At 46.0% G+C, this 20,035-nt stretch overlaps 1 protein-coding gene across 2 annotated transcripts in view; it reads right to left on the bottom strand.

Moving 5' to 3' along the window:
• The window catches only part of HTR4 (5-hydroxytryptamine receptor 4), a 163,972-nt gene that overhangs the window by 21,824 nt on the left and 122,113 nt on the right, over positions 1-20,035 (bottom strand). The window contains exon 8 of one of the 2 annotated variants that reach the window (XM_087867887.1): positions 7,604-7,819. The exons of the other annotated variant lie outside the window; for it this stretch is intronic. Coding sequence (XP_087724013.1) covers positions 7,729-7,819 — 91 coding nt within the window. The 3' untranslated portion in view covers positions 7,604-7,728. Of the gene's footprint in view, positions 1-7,603; positions 7,820-20,035 lie in introns of those variants that run through there. 2 annotated transcript variants of the gene reach the window in all.

Here is a 20,035-nt window from a genome sequence, read left to right as displayed (position 1 = left end):
GTGCTCAACAGAGTTGAGTCCCTTTACCTCTCGGCAGGTAGAGTGTGACTTTTGCTAAGGAAACTTCTGAGCTGGAGCAGGTAAGAGACATTCAGGTGTTCCATAATAAGGCAACTGAGTGACAGCTCGGCTTCCTGTCCCTGCTTGTCACATTGTACGTTCTGCGATTCTGCAACCAAATCCCACATCATCCGCATCTTCTCCTGCATGGGGGTCACAGCCTGTCCCTTTCCGGGTCACGCGACTGACACGGACACAACCAGCACCCGCCACTCTCACCACTGCCCTGGCTCTGGTGTCTCAACACCCTTTCTACAGGACTCTCCATGTGGCTTCAGAGTAACCAGTGAGCACTTCCTGCATGCCTGTACTCCACTGTCCATGAGCTTGCCCCCTCCCAAGGCTCACGACACCACTCGGCGGCATGCACCATCATTATCTCTGTGCGAGTTAGAAGGAGAGGCTCAGATCGTCAGCAACTTGCCCAAAATCACACACGGTCAGCAGTTGGTTGAGCCTGACTCCAAACTCATGTCTACCTAATGGCAAAGCCCAGTGCTTCTCAAAACGTAAGCCAGAAAGGGGCAGGGACACATGCCGAGCCAGCCACGCTGCAGGTTAGTCAGAAAACCGAGGGAAAAGGACACACAGCCTGCTCTCTCTTGAGCTCGCCCTGCCACACCTTAGCCTGAGCCATCACACAGGGTCCATGCCACACCCACGGTCCAGCCCAGCCATCAATCACTCTGTGCCCAGTGCTGTCTCAGGAAACGTCACTGTTGCTGAAATGGTGGCCAGTGTTCTCCAGCAGGTCACACCGCTCTAGCAACTGCAGTCTGATTCCCCACTGCACTCGGCAAATACAAAACTTGAAGCTTAACTTCTTTTTCGAGAGACAGACACGAACCAAAAGAGAAAAAGGAAACCTTGCCATGAATCAGGGAAATAATGGTATTTTAAAACCCTCATCCTTTTGCTCCTTGCGAGGAACATGATAAACATCTTGATTTTATTCAAGACTGCCACAGAAAATTCTGCTCTTATCAGAAGGCTGCAGCTTTGCCGCGGGCGGAGCCTTACACGGCAGAGCCTGGGGAGATTTGGAGGGCGCAGTGCTGGCTCCGCAGAGAAGGAAGAGCTCCAGATTCTCTCCAGGGAGCAAATTCAGTGAATTTATTGGACAGCTCCAGGGCACAAAAACCTGTGTTGGGTGCAAGAACAAAAAAATGACCCATAAGAATTGGCCACTGTCCTCAAGGAGCTCAGAATCTGGTAGGGAAGCTCAGAGTGTACATAATTAATGAACCACAGGAAAAAAGCATAGGAGAGGAACACAAAGCGCTTTGGAGGTTGGAATAGGTCAAAAACCTCATGCTGTTCTGGAGGCTGGAAAAGACTTCAAGTAGAAGGTGTCCTCTGAGAGGGAGCATGTAAAGGAGTTTGGGGGCCATGTGCTCAGAGGACAGAACAGCGGGACCAACAGCCTGGCCGTGAGATGCAAAGGGGAACACACAACATACTGTTTGCTTTGCAGGGATGCAGAGGAATGACTGGAGGTAAAACTAGACAGTAGGCTTGGAAAAATGATGTGGGGCCCAGCTTCTGGTAGACAGTGGAGAATCCTTGCGGGGTTCTGATCAGGGAAACAGCATGATCCAGCATGTGTTTCGGAGCCGAACGCCCGGTCCAGATGAAGATAACATCACTTGTAGAAGGAGGACGTCAGGAAGGATGGAGATAAGGAAATGCAGGAGAAAAAAATCTGATTATATAACCAGATCGAATTTCCTCTTATTTCGGATATAATGAATAGTTTTCATAGGAAACCTCTTTCTGGCTGGCCAAGAATTGGTTTTTACTTCTAATTAGATGGCATTTGGAATTAGCTTATTTAAAATCAATGAAGAATCACTGTATAAATGCATCTTTATTTGTTTGGATGCAAACGCTCCATGGAGAAAGAAGGGAGGCAAAAGACAAAAGGCGAACAAGAGAAGGATTTGTCTATTTCAGGGATGGTTCTTGCTGCTAAAGAGAACAGGGCTTGGGTGGGTCAGGCTCCCTCAGCAAGTGACTTGGGGGAGAAAGACTAGCCTGGGCAGGGTCTGGGTCCCATTTCCAGCTCCCAGTAATCTCTGAGTCCTTTGGAAAATTCCAGGTTAACTTCTCAGCTCTGCTTCTTCATCAATGCAATGGGAAAATGATACCTACCCCACAGGGCTTCCTATAAAGCGCTTCCCACCACGCCAGTTCCTAGTAAGTAACTGACGAATGCCATCTAAAACTGCTGAATCACTATCAGCTTTCAAGTCCTCCTCTGACCCCATCTCCTATCACGTTCCCCACATTCACTGAGCACCAGCCACACACGCCAAGCTCATTTCTGTCTCAGAGTCTTCGCACGTGCCGTTCCCTCTGCCTGACATCATATTCCCCCAGATCAACATGTGACCGACTCCTCTTTGGTATTCTTGTCCTGCATCACAGGGCTGACCTCCCTGAAGTTTTCCCTGACTCCTCCAGATAATGTACATACCCCTACCCCATCTCTATTTTTTATGTTCTTTATGGCACTGGTGAGTATCTAAACTTGTCTAACTCATGTACTTTTGTCCCCTTGTTTATTTTCTGGCTCCCAATGGGAGAGCAGACACGTTGTCAGTGGTATTTATTAATGGGCCTCTGGCAACAGACCCCTGGCACATAGTAGGTTGTTGAGAATTTTCTGTTTCTCTAAAGATTGTAGCTCTGTTGGAAGAATCAATCTATAGAACACATAGAAACCACGTTAGACATAGTGAGTCCTTAATCAATGGCAGTTCCACTTCCTTGCACGGTGCAGAGAATGGCTGGCTCCAAAGTGAGGAAAGACAATTTGGAAAGACAGCAAGGAAGGGGACTTAGTCCAAGGCTAAGTCAGTCGGGTTTCTGAGGTTTGTTCTTTGCCTGGACACAGTGGATGCCTCACAGGGAGGGGAGTCTCAGATCTTCTTTAGGATAGAAGTTTCAGGCAATGGGGCATTTTCTGTGCAGAGGAAGAGGTTTTGAAAGTAAGTGGACAGGCGTGAGTCTGAGACAAATCATCTGGAGAAACAGTTCACAGGAGTCTTATGAATGCTTTATAAAAACTAAGGAGTGGGGAAAACCAAGCACCATCGTAGAAATTGTAGAAGAAAAAGCCCAGCCCAGGGGTGCCTGGCTGCCTCAGTTGTTAAGCGTCTGCCTTCAGCTCAGGTCATGATCCCAGAATCCTGGGATTGAGCTCCCCATTGGGGGGGGGGGGTCCTGCTCAGTGGAGAGTCTGCTTCTCACTCTGGCCCCCCCGCCCCTGCCTCATGCTTGTGCACTCACACGCTCCCTCGCTCTCCCTCTGAAATAAATAAATAAAAATCTTAAAAAAAAAAAAAGAAAAGAAAAAGCCTGGCCCATCTGCTTAGGGTTTTAGGCTGCAAAGAAGGCTCCTTCCAGGGATACAATTATTATATTAGAATGAATAACGTATTACATCATAACATTATAATATTATATATTATAATCATTATATAGTCATCATTATATTATAATATTAATGAGCAGAGATGGGAAATCCCAATCTACCTGTTCCCCATCCTACTTTGATGTATATGCAATGGGGTTCGCAGGAAATTTGTGTATGAAGAAAGGATTTTGATTTGAAAACCTAATTCTTGTCCATTCTTTGTATTTTATATGAGAGATGATGGCGGCGCCAAGGACTAAATAGAAGAGTTGAGGGGAGTACCGTGTCCTGCATGCTGACGGCATCTTCCCATTGCCCCATACTCAGAAGAGATTGAGCCTGGATTTCACAAACACCTACTCTAGGCCTAACATTCTAGGGGCTCCAGGGTAAGGGAGCAGGACTCCAGACTCCTGGATGATTCATGACATCAAAAAAGGTTTCAGTCAGGAAGCACACGTTTAATAATCTCAATCCAAGACTTCTGCATATGCACCTGTCCGGCTGCCTTGAATGGCTCCTATAGTGTGTGCCCTGAGAGTGGCTGGGCCGGATCCTTCCCCATCCTCTGCTCTCAGGAGGACCGTGTCAGGGGCATCTGTCCTAGGGCATGAGGCCTTAACAAAGGTGGCAGACAGGCATACAGGTAGAAGCACATTCTCTAGGGGTCCTGGGCTTCTGGCTCTACCCTTAGGAGAACCTGATGCTGGAAATAGAAAATTCTCCAGCTTCAAGCACCAAAGCTTCTAAGAGATGGACTGGGCTACCAGAGTTACAGAGAAGCTCCACAAAACTGAGGCATGGGCTTGACTTTGGCATTTTATTGTGTATTCAAAATTCAGTTATTAGTTTTGAGACTTAAGATTTCCCTCAAGATATAATTTATATAAACATGGACACAATGCGTAAATATAAACAGATGTGTAACTTATCAATATTTATCAATAAATAGAGAGAATTTATCTATTACAAAAACAAGTCTATTTCAGTTCCTGTTTTTCCCAGAATGCACTCCTGGGAACTGCATCAAAAGCAGATCATTATAAAGCCAAGGGTGTTTTCCATAGAGACAAATTAGAATGAGGGCTCCCAGTACCTTCAAAGTTTCAGCCTCAAATAAACCATAGGTATAACTAATAATTTCATAAAACCAAAGACACAACCATCCATTAATACTTGCAATCCTTTGAAATTATATAATTAAGTTCCATGTTGTATATAACAGGCACACATGTAGATTACATGTTGATTACACAGGACACTCAGTGCATTATAAACTGTAGGAGTGGCCCCACTCTAATTCTACTTTACTGAAAATGTAAACAAAATTTAGGTGGTGGCTAAACAGCATTAAACCATAATTAACAATAATTTACACTGGCTATCAGATTAGAAAAAAATTTTAAAATTATCTGATTCAGTAGCTCAGTAGATTCTTTATGTAACAGTCTTGTCAGCTGCTCGTTCATAATTAATCCATGTTTGAGTTTTTTATTTTCACAGAATGTATATATATATATAACATTTACAGAGTGGGGATAATTTCGGTGACCCAGGTCTTTTTTCTCCAAATGAGTGTTTTCATGGTGAAAAGGCATTTGAATTTTTGCCATGTGACTTTGAAGTTTCATGAAAGCGAAGCTCATTCTTACCAAAATTAGCCTGTGGTCACCATCTCCCTCCGCCGACTCCTTTACTTTAAGAACAACAGTATCCCTTCAAATGAGAATGTTTCTGCTATATAAATTTGCAGTGTGGGTGTGTGCAGTAACCAAATGAGGAGGGGTGGATTTGGAAGAAAAAAAACCCCAAAAAGTGCTCCCTTGGTATTGTTGTCCAACATGGAAAGCTCATTCTCTAAATCGGTTTATATCTTAGGAAATTCTTCGTCCTTCGGAGCCCAGGAGCTTCCAAAGTAATCCAAAGTAGTAATAAGCATACAGAATGGCATTTTAGGATTTACAGGATGTTTTCACAAAACTTATCTTATTTATCTCCACAACAACTTTGCGAAGTAGGCAAGAGGGAGTTCTTCAGAGGCCAGAGAGGTTGAGGGTCACACAGCGAGTCAGCAATGATTCCCTGCCCATGATGTTTCTCTCCCACATCCATTGCTCCCTCGTGCTCACAGAGGCAATGGCTAGCATGTAAAGCCAAGCAAAGAGTTTGGGGGTCATCACCGGGTTTAGGGCCTTGGGACTCAGAACCTTGCTGCTCCCTCCTTTGTATTAAGAAAGGACCGTCCTCGAGACTGTGTTTGCCCCCTAAGCCTGAATGTAGTTGGCAGAGAAGAGAGACCTGAAAAAGCAAAGATCAGTCCAGCCAGAGTCAAGCTGCCAGTTAGAACTTACATAAACTGTCTCCATCCTGGATGAGACTAGATCCCGTGATCGGCGAGACTTCAGCCTAGATGGGGAACACTTCAGCGTGGTGCAGTATTTCTCAACAGCTTTCAGGAGTACTCAATAACATTTCTCTTTAGAGGCTTTTCCCCTTCCCTAAGGCATGAGTTTCTCCCCAATAAAATTAAGCCTCCACAGGAAAAACAATTTTTTTTTTTTTTTTTTTTGGCATTTAGATGGTTTGGGGGCAATCTTTTCTTCCTAATTCCAGGCTCTTTCCTATCCGGTTCAATTCCAGAACTAAAGTCAACATCTGTGGAAACGGTAACTGACATCTCTTAAGCAGTAGGAACAATGAGTATAATAAAGTCCTGAGATGTTATCAAATCACAGTCAAGATCACTGGTAGAAACTCAACATGGCTCCAGGACACAGCAGTGTTTACTTCCCTGGGACTTTTACTCTGGGGCATTTGGTAAGAGCCAAGGGCTCAGCTTTGAATAAAAGACATCCAGGTTAATCTGAAGGGCAAAGTTGGCAAGATCAAGAGTCTAGAAGGCCCAAGTGAGGAGGGTAGTTCCTTTGAAACAAAGTCAAAAGGCAGGCAAGCCATGGCTTTTTGAGGTAGCTGAGGGATGTAGCAGCATCCTGTGGTCCTAGAAACGGAGAGGGATCTTGGAGACCCCGAGTCTGAATTGCAGTTCACAATGTAGAAAGTGAGGTCCAGGAATGGAAGGGCATGGTACCAAGATCTCACAGCATTTAGGAGCAGAGCCAGGGCTGGAATCGGGGTCCTGACGTCAAGTCAAGCACTGTTTTCCCACCCCAGCCCTGCTTAGTCTGCCCTCCTCCACCTGCAGTGAGGGTCACGTCTCCGCAGTGTGAGCTGCCAATGGTTCTCTCCTTTGGGAGCAACAAGGCTAGATTCAAGGCTTTTAAGCTGCTAGTGTGGGCTCTGCCACAGGTTCAAGGGAAAGATTCCAAAGTCTTTAATAAGCACTACAATGTTGTTGGCCCTGCCCAAGGCTCTTTAGCAGAAGATGCCCGGTTCTAGTCCAAGAGGGAAGCAAGCATGTCGGAGCAGCAGGGCCTGAGGCCACGGCACTGGTGGCAAGCTGTCTTTGGCCAAGCTCCAAGGGTGCCGCAGAGGCTGTTCTCCTCCGATAGATCTCTGCTCCCATTTCTTCCACGGTAAATAAATGGAGCGTGTCCTGAAGAGGACTGACACTGGCCTCAAGGAAGAGTGAGTGGAAGTCTGCAGCTGACACGGGGGCTGGCCAGGAGGACACATGTTTGGACCCAGACACTTGGAAGAAAGTGTATTAGTGTCTGGCCCAGAACAGGATGGAGATGAGACAGCGAGCACTTTGAACATGGCTGTAACAGGCGTGAACAAGCAAGAAATGCGTGCTTTTGGAACATGGCTCTGACCAAGACAAGCGCCAGGAGGATGTGTTTTGACAATGTCTGTGAGCAGACACAGCAAAGAAGGCATATTTGGAGACATCTATGACTGAGATAGGACACAGTGAACGATTGTGTTTGGAACATGAGAGAGACAAACCAGGAACAGTAAGGGGACATATTGGGGACAACAGAGAGTGTGAGGCAAGGGCGAGACGCCAGGAAGAGGGAGTGCTGGAAAATGAAAAATATCCCTTTGGAGGGGATCTCTGGAAGAAAAACCTTCCCCGGGAACAAGGAGGCCTCCTGTCCCCTGAGTCCCTCCAGCGCCACCTGCTGGAGCCCCAGAGAAAATCCCCGTTGGGCGCGGCTGCCTGGTGGTGGGCGTGGCTGCCTGGCGGAAGGCGTGCTGGAGAGAAGGCAGGAGCGGTCCCACACAAGCAGCAGCTTAGAACCTGCCCTCTCTCGGAGGGATGGCTGTCTTCTGAGTCACTGCCCCGGGGCCTAACGGTCACTGGGCTGAGCAGCCATCAAGGAAGAAGTTGCTGGAGGGTGGCAGTGACTCTCCCATTGGCCACCACACTCCACCGCATCCCTGGAGAGGGGAGATCATAGCACCTTAGAATCGGAATGGGCCTCCCCGATGATCTCAGCAAATGGCCCACCCAGTGCAGACAAGCCCCTCGTGCCATGCAGATGGGTGGTCGTTTAGACCCAACTTGGGAATCTCCAGTGACCCACAGGCCTTTATTATTTTTGAGCAGCTTTAGTTATTAGAAGAACTTATTAATGTTCAGCCAAAATCTGCCTTCCTCTGATTTCAACCCAGTGGAACTACCGGGCCTTCTGGGCCCACTCAAAATTCTTCCCTCTGCTAATTATATTCTCCAAGTTTTCTCTTCTCCAGGCTACACATTCCCATTTTCTTTAATGGTTCATTATATACTATGGTTTCCGGATTATTGCCCATAATGATCACTGTCCTCTGCAAACAATCCTTATTATGATTACCCCTTGAAACACAGTACCTGGAAAGAACACAAATCTACACAGTGAGCCTGACTTGTATGTATCATGCACTTTCCATCAATTTGGTTTACTTCTATGAATGTGGTCAACACTGAATTCGTTCCCGGTAATGGCAACATGCTCTTGGCTTACACTGAGTTTGTAGCCAATTTGTATCTTCTTGACACAAACAGCTGTCGATTCTTTATTACACTGGTGCAGCCTATAGTGTTGTATTTATGCCAAAAATACGGGCCATTACATTAGTCTCAGATAAATTTCATTTTATAGGCTTGGTATCATTTTAGTCAACTGAGATCATTCTAAATCATAATGACTGTTACATTCCAGATATGATTATTTAGCACCCATGCAAACTAGACTTCAAGGGTTTCACAAGCACACAGAAGATCAGATAATTTATTGCTACCTAGATCTTTCAGTTTGGTGCCATCTGCCTGCTAGGTTTTCAGCCTTCGGTCAGGATAAAAACAAACAAAACAACAACAAAAAAGCCCTGTTGATTAGGACAAGGCTAAAACCAAGAATTGTTTTAGGCACAGACTGCCTTCCCAGCAAACAGCTACCATTCAGTGTGCCTGAGAATAAACCCACCCATGGAAGGTTTTATCCAGTGCCTTGCTGAAATGTCTCTGCCACGCAGTAAATCTGCCCTGATAATGAAATTAGTTGGCATGAATTTTTTTTTTTAAATGACACAACATTGTTGACTCTTGCTCACAAATGATTTGTGTAATAGCTGTCCTAGAGTTTTGGTAAGGTCTATTTCAAGCTATGAGTCTACAGTTTCTGGAGTCTAGCTTTAGTCTTTTTTAAGAACTGGGGCAATATTTCCTGGTCTCCAGGCTGCCCTCATTTCCCCCACCCTCGAAGGAGTACCAGTCAGAGATCTTATCAACCAGTTCCTTTAGTCCCCTGAGATAATACGTCTTGGCTCAGAGACAGTTAAATACTTTTCATGAATCTTGGACAGCAACCTTCTCCCTGTAATATTCCCATCTTTCGGGTTGGAAGACTATTCTTATTGCAATAGAATATGCAAGATTTCTTCCCTAAATATTGAGATCTGACTATTTCTGGGTTTGCTACTTGCTCTGAACATAGCTTTTCATTCATTCTTGGCTATATATTCCTTCTTCCACGCTATTTTCAAGTATAAGCTCTCTAGATAACTCAAGATGCAGCCTCGAATCTTTCCATACCTCCCCCCATTTTTATGTCTTAATCATTGAACGTTTTGGTCATTTTTGATACCCAAATCTGTGCTCTTAGTTGTCCTGATATATGTGTCGCTCACGGTCTTGAGAACTGCCCCAGAGAAGCCCAGGGTTCAGGAGCGGCTCGGTCTCTAGCATTTCCTTGTCCCACCGCGACACATTCCCAGGTAAAAGAGGGATGTGCAGGGCTTCACACTATGTCTGTTCCACCTGCAGGAAGCCCGCAGGGTGACGTGGCTCCTCCTTTACTGAAGCACGACGTGCCTGGCATGTTACGGCGGGACTTGTTCCTGCGGACCCCTCTGCTCACTTAGAGAATCTTTGCCAAGTGGCACATATGTTTTGGGTGATGTGGAACTGGGGAGATGAAGATGAAAAGGGAAAAAGCCCCACAAAAGGCAGGAGAAAAGTTGGGAGATGAGTCGGAGAAAGGGGTTGGGTGAATACACATAGCAAAGGAGGAGGAAGGAGGGTGGGCAACAAGGCAGGATGATGAAGGCTGAGGACAGCCACGGAGTCGGCTATGTGGAAGGCTCCAGAGCAGTCGGAGAGAATGAAGGAGGCGCTTTGAGAAGTGCTTCCAAAGGCTACATGGGCTCTCTCACACAATCCTGCCAGGGAGTCACGTAAAGATCGAGACGACCACAGAACCACCACTGGACGTCCACGCCCCTCCAGCTCAGGCTGCACGAATGCGCAGACTACAGTGACGAGAACCGTAAGCCAGAACACAGGGACCCGGGAACGAATGCCCTTTTGGCTTTCGTCCACACGTGCCTCTGATGACTTACTCTGATGACTTTCATGTGCCTCACCTTCCCCATTTGCTAAGCGAGGAGGAGGCTATCCAGAAGACCCTCTGCAGCTCTGACATTCTGATTCCAGGAGCAGCAGAGCCGGTGGGTGACAGACACGGACCTTCTGATTGGGCACCAGCTGTGTGGGGGACTGTTCTCCAAAGCTGTGGGTAATTGCCTGAATTTGGCTTTTAATATTCTATTGTTAGTATCTGATACTTTATATTCTGTAGGGAGGGAAGAGGTTTCGCTGGAAACACAGAGAGGGTAATTTTTAGATTTGTATTAAAGCATCTGAAAGACCTCAATTTCTGAATCTGTGAAATTACATTGCAAAGCTGTTAAATGGATCTGGGTAGGATAGGATAGGACAGCCGAGATGCCACAACTTAAAATGCAGTGAGACCACAACTGTCTCTCCTTAGACATATGCTCGAGCAGAAACATTGGCAGAGCCGCTCAAAATCCCTGATGCAAAACATCACTGAGAAAGAACCTCCGACATTTTAACACATGAGCTTTTCAGGTGCAGTTTCTTGATGTAATGATGTTAGTAAAATCTTCTACAATTTACAAAGCATTTTTGTATCTTTTTCTATATTTAATCTTAAACCCAAATCCCTAAGGAAGGAGGGCACAGAGTATCATTTCAATTTCAGAAGAGGAAGAAGGTCCATGCAGGGACATGGAGTGACTGATGGGAAGTGGTGGGGCCAGTGCTCTAAGTCAGCCATTCTGCCTCCCAAACCAGGAATTCTGTCCACTAGGGAATGTGGAAGTCATCTGTGAGGAGGGAAGAGTCTTGTGGTGAAGTTTAATATTAACAGTTCGTAAAACAGACCTACCATTACCTGTGTTCCAGAAGGAGGAGGAGGAGGAGAAGAGGAGGGTCTAGAGGTTATGCGTGTCAGAATTATCTTGGGAACCTACAATAAATTCAGATTCCCAGGACCACACCTCACCTCTGTCAGTGGGGGCGAGAAGGCAGGGGTCAGGTGCAGACAGCAGATATCTTCATGTTTTAAAAATATTTTATTTATTTACTTGAGAGAGAGACAGAGACCATAAGTGGGGGGAAGGGCAGAGGGAGAGGGACAAGCAGACTGCTTGCTGAGCAGGGAGCCCGACGTGGGACTCAATCCCAGGACCCCCGAGATCATGACCTGAGCTGAAGGCAGACGCTTAACCAACTGAGCCACTCAGGAGCCCCCGACATTTGCATTTTTAGAAAATGCTCTCAGATAATTCCCATGCACATAGGAGTAAAGATTGCCCAAGCAGGTGAGTATCCAGTTATCGTACTCACACCTGAAGCCGCGCTTCGGGCCAGAGACTTAGGGGGCTGCAAAGAGGAAGTACAGGTGAGCGGGAAGGGTAGCAGGAAGGCAGTCAGTGATACTTTACAGGGGATCAGAGTGGACACACTAAGGTGCAAACAAACAGCGTATTTTAGCAAAGCAGACAGGGGGATAGTTAGTGGTTTTTATGACACTGATGCTGAAATAAGACTGGACGGTCTGAATCATATATATGAGAACTTAAAAACATAAAGTGATACACAAAGCAATTTTTGGTAAGTGTTCTTTAAGCGATGAAAAAATAGAATGCTTGGGCACAAATAGCTGATAAAAATTAATTGAACTGTCTAGAAACAGTAAGCACACAGACGTGTACTAAATCTTCAGGAAGTTCAGTCACATGTCAAAAGGCAATGTCCTAGGTCAATTTCTTCATTTGTCTTTAGATTCACTATCAACCAGAATAGACTACGGACTCTGAAAGATCCAGTATTTCCCAAACGTGGGATGTGTTGCACAGGCGATATGTCAAACAACGGGCACAGCATTAAATAATTTGAATCACAGTAAGGGTATCTGATCCTTTTCCGATTCACTCTGCTTATTTTAAAGAGAAAGACTCAGTTGCTCCCCACCCTGGCTTAAGCAACTTTCTGATACCTAACAAATGGAGAGCAGGCCTTCGGCTCAGAGCCTTTGGCAAGCAGTGGGATCAAGTTATATTTTAGCAATAATAATTTATATAAATCATAACTTGTTTTGTTTTCATTGCATTTATATTAAAAGGAAGCTTCTCTACATGATTTTGCATTCAAGGTCATGATACAGTTTCCTTTACAAATACATTTCTTTAGATTAAAAATGTATTTAGAGGCACCTGGGTGGCTCAGTCGGTTCAGCGTCCGACTCTTAATTTCGTTTCAGGTCATGACCCCAGGGTTGTAAGATCAAGCCCCACATTGGGCTCTGCACTGGGTGTGAAGCCGACTTAAGATTCTCTCTCCCCTTTGTCCTCTGCCCCTCCCCGCTTAAAAATAAATAAATAAATAAATAAATAAATAAATAAATAAATAAATAATACAGACTCGCCTCCCCTGTTACTATTAAAAAAAATGCAACATTTAAAAAAAAGAAAAGAAAAAATCGCATTTAAAGGTGAATAGTAAATAAACAATAGCACGAGTAGAATGCTGATATGGTAAAAGTTGTGAAAGTTGCAAGCAAGCGACAAAAGTCCCTATCAGACAGATGAGGAAACTGACTTGCAGGGAACAGAGTCCTAGCAGGTAGAACTCAGCGCGTCCACAGGGCGGAAGCTCTATAGTCACAGTCAGCAGGCGTTCGGCTATTTTGTGCTACTTGTGGAAAAGACCCAAAGAGCTGAGTCTGTGCAGTTTGAGATGCCTACCCTCTGGCCTCTGGACAAAATGTATTCCCAGAGCTTTTGAGTTCCATCGCTAGCCTCGGACATGTCCGTGTTTCAGTCCTGCCAAGGGCAAGGTCAAGTCGGTGGGCATGGCTTGTTCCAATCCTCTTACCCTACTTCTCGGTATGCACATAGAACTGAGGTCACACCACTCTCCTGTGAGATTTTGTTTCCCATCGTCTACCACAATTCCTAAAGGACAAATACAAGGATTGGAACTTTGAGCCTTGAGGGAATCAGACCGACTGCCCGCTTTTTCCACTGAACTGTTTCAGTATGACTGAACCTAAAAATATCTAGGAGAAGATGCTTGACAAGTGTGGACCCATAAGAAGAACAGCCAACATTTATTACGTGTCATTCACTGTGAGACACAAATCATGGAATTACCAGATACAATTTTCACAACAATCCCCCGATGTAGGTTTTCTTTTTCTTTTTTTTTTTTTTTAAAGATTTTATTTATTTGACAGAGAGACAGCCAGCGAGAGAGGGAACAGAAGCAGGGGGAGTGGGAGAGGAAGAAGCAGGCTCCCAGCAGAGGAGCCTGATGCGGGGCTCGATCCCAGAATGCTGGGATCACACCCTGAGCCAAAGGCAGACGCTTAACGACTACGCTACCCAGGCGCCCCTACCTGATGTAGGTTTTCTTACTTGCAGGTTCTGGTGGAGTGGCATGAAGCCTGGTAACTTGTCCCAGTCAAATATGTGTCACGAGGGGAGCCAGGATCTGAACTGGGCAACCCGATGGGAGTCTCACTACACCAGCATGCACCTCCCAATGTCGCCTTCACTGGACGGGCACCCTTGGCTCCCAGCCACTTCGGGAAGAAAATGGTCTGCTCTTGACAAGCTGCCCAGGTGAGGAGAGAGTGTGTCAGGTGCATAAGAGTACTAAAGATCCCTCGTGATGAACTAAGTTTCCAAGAGAAGGAGGAGCAGGTGGTAAGGGAGCCCAGAGGGGGAAGTGATTGGTTCTTGCTCAGAGATTGAGGGGGCGGGGATCAGGGAAGTTTAGAGAGCTCATGCTGGAACTGCGCCTTGAAGGATGAGTAGGCTTGTGCCAGGCAGAAAAGCGAGAAAGAGCATTTAAGGCAGCGGAAGTAATCCAGAGGCAGGAGAACTCACTATTTATTTGGGGAAAACTGATCAGTCTTGCATGCACGTTGCACAGGGAGTTAGGTCGGGCAAGAGTTGAGGGCAATGAGCTGGACAACCAGATTGGGTCCGGCAAGAAGGCCTTTATATGCCCTCACTCTCTGTCCACCGCGAGTCCCACTATGTTGCTCAAGGTTTTTCTATAACTCAATCCAGCTGGCATTTACAGTTTAAAATCCTACATGCCTGAACGGCCTTTCCATCCTCTTGAATGATATACACAAAAAAGGTTGTCTCGGCATGGATATATGCCACACATATACCAAAAGAAAATCACAGGCAGAAAAACTAAACTATAATTTGCAACACTGTCAAGAAAAGGTCACCCTAAAATTCCAAATATGTGCACAGCCTTGAGTTGAATCCTAGCACCCATTCTTCTGGAAAGTCATGGACAAACTGGACTGAACGCAGAGGAAGTTACCCAGGATGGTTTGACTGTGTGTACGTGTGCGTGCTCCCGTGTGTGTGTGTTTGTGTGTGTGTGTGTGTGTGTGTGTGTGTGTGTTGTTTCCAAGGGCTCAAACCATCAAAAAGAAATGGGATGCTAAAATCTCGACTGTGAGCTCCTTAATGGCAGGGATCTTGCCTGTCTAGATCTCTGCCATGTTCCCACTGCCTACAACAGTGCCTGGTCTGTATTAGTCGTGCAAACAGAGGCAAGCGATGTATGAATAAGTGAGAATGAGCTGAGAGTTCTGAGCCTCAGATTTAGATTTAGTCCTGCGGATACAGTAGCATTCTCCTAAGCAAACATCTGAAGTCTTCAAGCCTCAATTTTCTTGTCTGCAAAATATTGGGTTCATCTGTCTATTTCAGGTTATTCTCTTAATAAGACTAACAAATATCTCCATGGAGTGGCCACAGGAGACACCTGACGGCCCGGTGCACACACACCCTAACGAGCATCTGTTTTGATCAAAGCAGCTTCAGTTTCACTGTTCACAATTCCAAGGAAGAGTCCATTTGAACAAAAGATTTCCACACCTTAAAAAAGGTGTTTAAAAGCTGCTGGACTCCTTGAGCTCTGTTATCGCTGCCAGCTATAAAACCGTAAGTTTTTATAATGCTATGATATAGAGAAGTGAAATCTGACCAAAACCTGCAATGGCGAGGGTTGTCCAAACACTAGAATGTCCTACTTTGGATAATAAGGAGCTGCCTCTCCTCAGGAGAGGAGATAGACGGCTATCAGATAAGTTACAGAAGAGATCACTGCCCTAGCTGGTATATGCGACCAGATCGCTTCTGAAGCCTTCCTCGAATCTAAGAACCAACGTTCTATATTCTTTCAAGAGTTTTCAGTTAACAAGTATGGAGCATAGCTTAGTGGTTTTACAAGCAAGGGCTTTGAAATCAGATGAACATGTGTGAGAACCCTGGTCCTAACCCTCCCCACCTGTAAGACACTGGCCAAATTAATCTCTCTGAGTCTCAGTTTCTTCATCAGTAAAATGGGAATAATAATAATACCTGCTCCATAGAGTTTATTAAGGATTCAATAAGATGGCGCATGTAACACACTTAGCTCAATACCTGGCATAAAAAGCAATGTACTATATGTTGGCTAATTGAACACAATAATAAAAAAATAAAGCAACATTTAGTAAGTGGTAGATGCTACAATGATGATGATAGAGAAGGAGGAGGAGGAGAGGAGGGAGGAGGAGAAGGAGGGAGGGGGAGAAGGAAGGAAGGGGAGGAGAGGGGTGAGGAGGAGGGGAAAGGGAGGAGGAGGGGATGTCTGGACCAGGAAACCAAAGTATTCCTGAAGCAACTAATTATTATACACAACAATCCCATCTACCCATACACACTCCTTTCCCCAAAGCCAGAAACTTAAAAGCAGCCAATGCCAATTCACAAAGAGAGGAAGAAATGACATTAAACCAGCCAGCAAAGGAAATAAAAGTCTGGAAAGAATAAAGGAACAGGAGCAGGCACCCAATACATTTGTTTGTCAGGTTTATCAAAATACAGATTCACTCATTTCTTAGAGAATAAAAGGCTCTCCAAGAACAATTCTAACTGTGAAATGTTTCTAAGAATCTTGTTAAAAATAACCTGAAATAGGCATGGAAACAAGAAAAGACATTCAGAAATCATTTTGTGAAAAGTAGGTTCTTGGCTCTTTGCTTGAATATAACCCAGAGCGCACACAATTGTTTGTTTCTATAACCAGAAGCCGTTCGCTGGGTTTCCTCACTCAGGGCTTGGAGACGATTTCACAGCATTTCTAGTAGAACAGCAGCTAGAACTTTCTGCATGCCTCCTTTCCCCACAGTGCCCCTGTCCCTGCAGGTGAAGTACCCCTGAACCCAGTGCTCAGAAACTACCCTGCCCCTTATCAGGAGGATAGTATGGTGACTTGCGCACCAAACCATTTCCCTTCACCACCCGTTCTGACAAGGAACCAGTGTTCCAGCAATAGGAGCCTTGTTCTATGAGCCTGTGTTCCTGACTTTTTGCCTCAAAAGATGATGATTATGATAACAAGAACACAATTTATCAGTAACTTACACGTTCTAGGATCGATACGTACAGGATCTCACACAAGCCTCACAACAGACTTACGAGGCAAGAACCATTTCGCACTGGAAGAAACCGAGGCACAGAGAGGTCAAGCAACTTGCCCAGAGTCACACAGCTTCAAGGTGGCAGGACCCGAAGTCAAACTGAGGTCCATCGAATACCACATCCTATGCTTTTAGCCATGACACTAAACTGCTCTACCCGGACTCTGCTTCCTCGTAGGTTGGGATCCCGCCTTATTATTTCCCGAGCCTGAAGTCCTGGGCCTGACATCTCTATGTGAAAAAGGAAGACCATGAAGACCAGATGCAGGGGGATGTCTCTTTAAACCCAGCCTCGGGGTCCTTCTCCATATTTGAATAGTAATTGTGTTCCTATGAAGGGCTCAGACGATAGAAATTTATCCTGACGGGTGGGTGGCAATGTTTTCTTCCAATGGAGTCTCAGGCACCCAATCAGCTATGCAGCACTGAGTATCTATGGAGCCTGGGGAGCCATTCTCTTCCTTAGATACGTCTAAATTTCCTACCGTCCACAGACTGCCAGGGGAACCGTAAACCAAAACAACATGCCCCCTGAAATTAACAATATTACCTCTGGCACATTTCTTCCCACTGGCAATCCTTCCAGAAGGTCTCCAGCTTCAACTAAAGGAAATATTATGCTGGTTGAAGGAGGTTAGGCTCCGTCTTCAGTTTAAATGCACCGAGGGAGGCCTTCTTGTGGTTCTATAACTCACACAACCACAAAGGAAGGGTCTCAGGGTGTCTCCTTAGACATCCCACAGCCTCCTGGGCCATGCTAATGCAGTCAATGCTTCCAGTGACCAATGTCCATCACCACTTTGACGTGGCCAGTGGTCATCCAATTTTTTCCTTCGGTTTTATTCTACTTATTCTCTATTTGATTCTCCTTATTAGGAACTCCCTAGTAAGGCAGTGCCTTCCATTCTGTGCTGAAATACATACTCTTAAAACTTCAATTTTTTGTCCCTCCTTCTCTCCCCTGGGACCTTGCAGAACGAGCCAGACCCCTTTTTCCTGTAACAGTCCTTAGATAAATAAAAACAATGCATATGACCTGAATCTTCTTTATGCTCTAAGCTTAGCATCTCTTGCTCCTGACATGGTTGCTCACGGGTCATTAATACTTCAAGAAAAATCACGGCGCTTGCCCTCTTCTGGACACACTCTAGTTTGTCGACGCCCAGGGTAGGATGGAGCTTCACTGCCTCCATGAGCCAGGGACCTGCATCCGGACGCTGTGGACCGAACACACATTTACAAGGAGTGTGGCTTTCCAGTGGGTCTCTCGTATGCTCTGGAGGCGATTCCTTCCTGAACAGCTGCTCTGACTAAATGCGGAGGGCTGTATCCCGGCCAAGTACATGCTGTAAGGGAAGAGAGCCTGCCTGCTGGAAAGGGCTTGTCTGCAAGGTGACTGCCGGCACGCTAACCTCAGAGGTTCAGGGCCCTTCTTCACAGCAATAACACCGACTGCCTTCTACAAAAAAACTACAGGCTGTTATTTATTTATTGATTGATTGATTGATTGATTGATTGGACCTGTCTTGTCTTGGTAGCGGATGTGAATTAAGAGGAGCCACATGGCGCAGGGGCCGCGCTGACGTGGGCAGGTAAAGCACCTACCCCCTCCTGGCGCTGAGAAGAGACCCCTCTTGCTGGCCCTTGGCTGTGGTAAGGAGATTCTATGTTGCAAAGCCCAGAGGATTCGTTTAAAGCAGGGTTTCTCCACCTTGACACTGTTTAGAAATCTGGGGCCAGACCGTTCTTTGTTGGGGTGGGGGCAGGGGGCCCCCACGCGATGTCGGCGGCTGAGTAGCATCCCCGGCCTATAGCTACTGGGTGTCTGCAGCACCCACCGGTTGCAGAAACCCAAAATGCTCTCAGACATTGCCGCATATCCCCTGACGTAGAAAATGGTTCCCAATGGAGAACAAACCTACACTACCTCAGTAGTCTAAGACGCGGGGCGAGCCCTGACCTTGAAGCATTACCTACAACTGCCCTGTTTCATTGGTGCCGGAAGATGCTGGCTGCTTGGTGATCAACACAGGCTTCCTGCTCTCTCCGCTGTACCGATGGTTCTCACTACCGCCGTACATCAAAGCTCCTAACACCTGTGCATTTCTGGTCCCCGAGTGGACCCATTCAACAGACTCTCTACAAGTGGAAGCCAGGTTCAGCTATTAAAAGCTCCTAATGCCTCTAGCATGATACAGGGTCAAGGGTCAGAACAGCACACCACACGGCCTCCATTCGTGACCTCGGCCCACCTCGGGCATCTCTGGAGCTGGGTGTGGCTTGGGAGTCTGCCCTGCTGAGTGGCACACACGGTCCCTCTTTGCTGCGGGCACCGATCCCAGAGGGCTGGTACCCAGAACCCTAACACCCTAGCAACAAGCGCGGCTGCAGAGCAAAAGGGGAAAAACAAATAACACAGAGAACGTACCCACCTTGTTCCACATGGTTACCATGTTTTCGTTTGGGTCAGAGACATGTCTACAGGTAATTTAAAAGCCAGAGGCATATTCAAAATAGCAGCCCCAACTGTTCAGCACAGGGCACGATGTACCCAGGAAACAAGTCTCATCTCATGTTGCTTAAACAATTATTTAGAAACAGCGTGATTAATTTAATTTAATTCATCTCTGGTTTTCCTTCTGGCAGAGGGAGCTCTGCATTCCTTGTCTGAGGGCAGTGTTTAGAACACAGAGATTTCTACTATTGACTCGTTTCTGAAGAAATGCTTATCAGGAAGCTGAGAAAATAACTGGAGAAGTTTGTTTAACCAAGATATGAATGATGTTATATATACAATTATGAGAACGGCAATCACACCAGCTTCCGTTTGGGGAGCACTTTCTGCATAACAGGAGTTGAACTCGGCTCTGCACGTATATGATATTTTACCTTAGCAAAAGCCCTAGGAGATGGGTCCTAATAGTATTTCCATTTTACAGATGAAGGAACGGGGACCCAGAAACGCCTGGGTTACACGTTGAAGGCTATATCAAGAGTAAGTGACAAGTCTCGGGACTAAAACCCAGTTGTGCCAACCCCCAGCCCTTCGGCCATGATGCTTTTGGTTACATACCAAAGTTCACCTTCTTCCAAGTCAGAGGTGGAAACTTTTCCTTGAAAAATGTCTCAGTGGAGGAAATAATGCTGAGGGCTCAGCCCTTCAGCCCAGAAGAGGGCATCCTGGAAGGCAGCTTAAGCCACTTGATTACTAAACTTAAGGCAAGGGGAGCTCTTCTGATGTTATTCTGCCTGTGTTCCTGGTGCGGTCCCAACAAACACGACGTTTCCTGAGAGGCTGCTTTAGGTTGTG

This window comes from Ursus americanus, chromosome 15 (genome assembly GCF_024610735.1).
Source record: "Ursus americanus isolate L20-20 chromosome 15, mUrsAme1.1.p, whole genome shotgun sequence".
Classification (NCBI taxonomy): Eukaryota; Metazoa; Chordata; class Mammalia; order Carnivora; family Ursidae; genus Ursus; species Ursus americanus.
The sequence above is the reverse complement of the archived record's forward strand: the minus strand, read 5'-3'. Positions and strand labels throughout refer to the sequence as shown.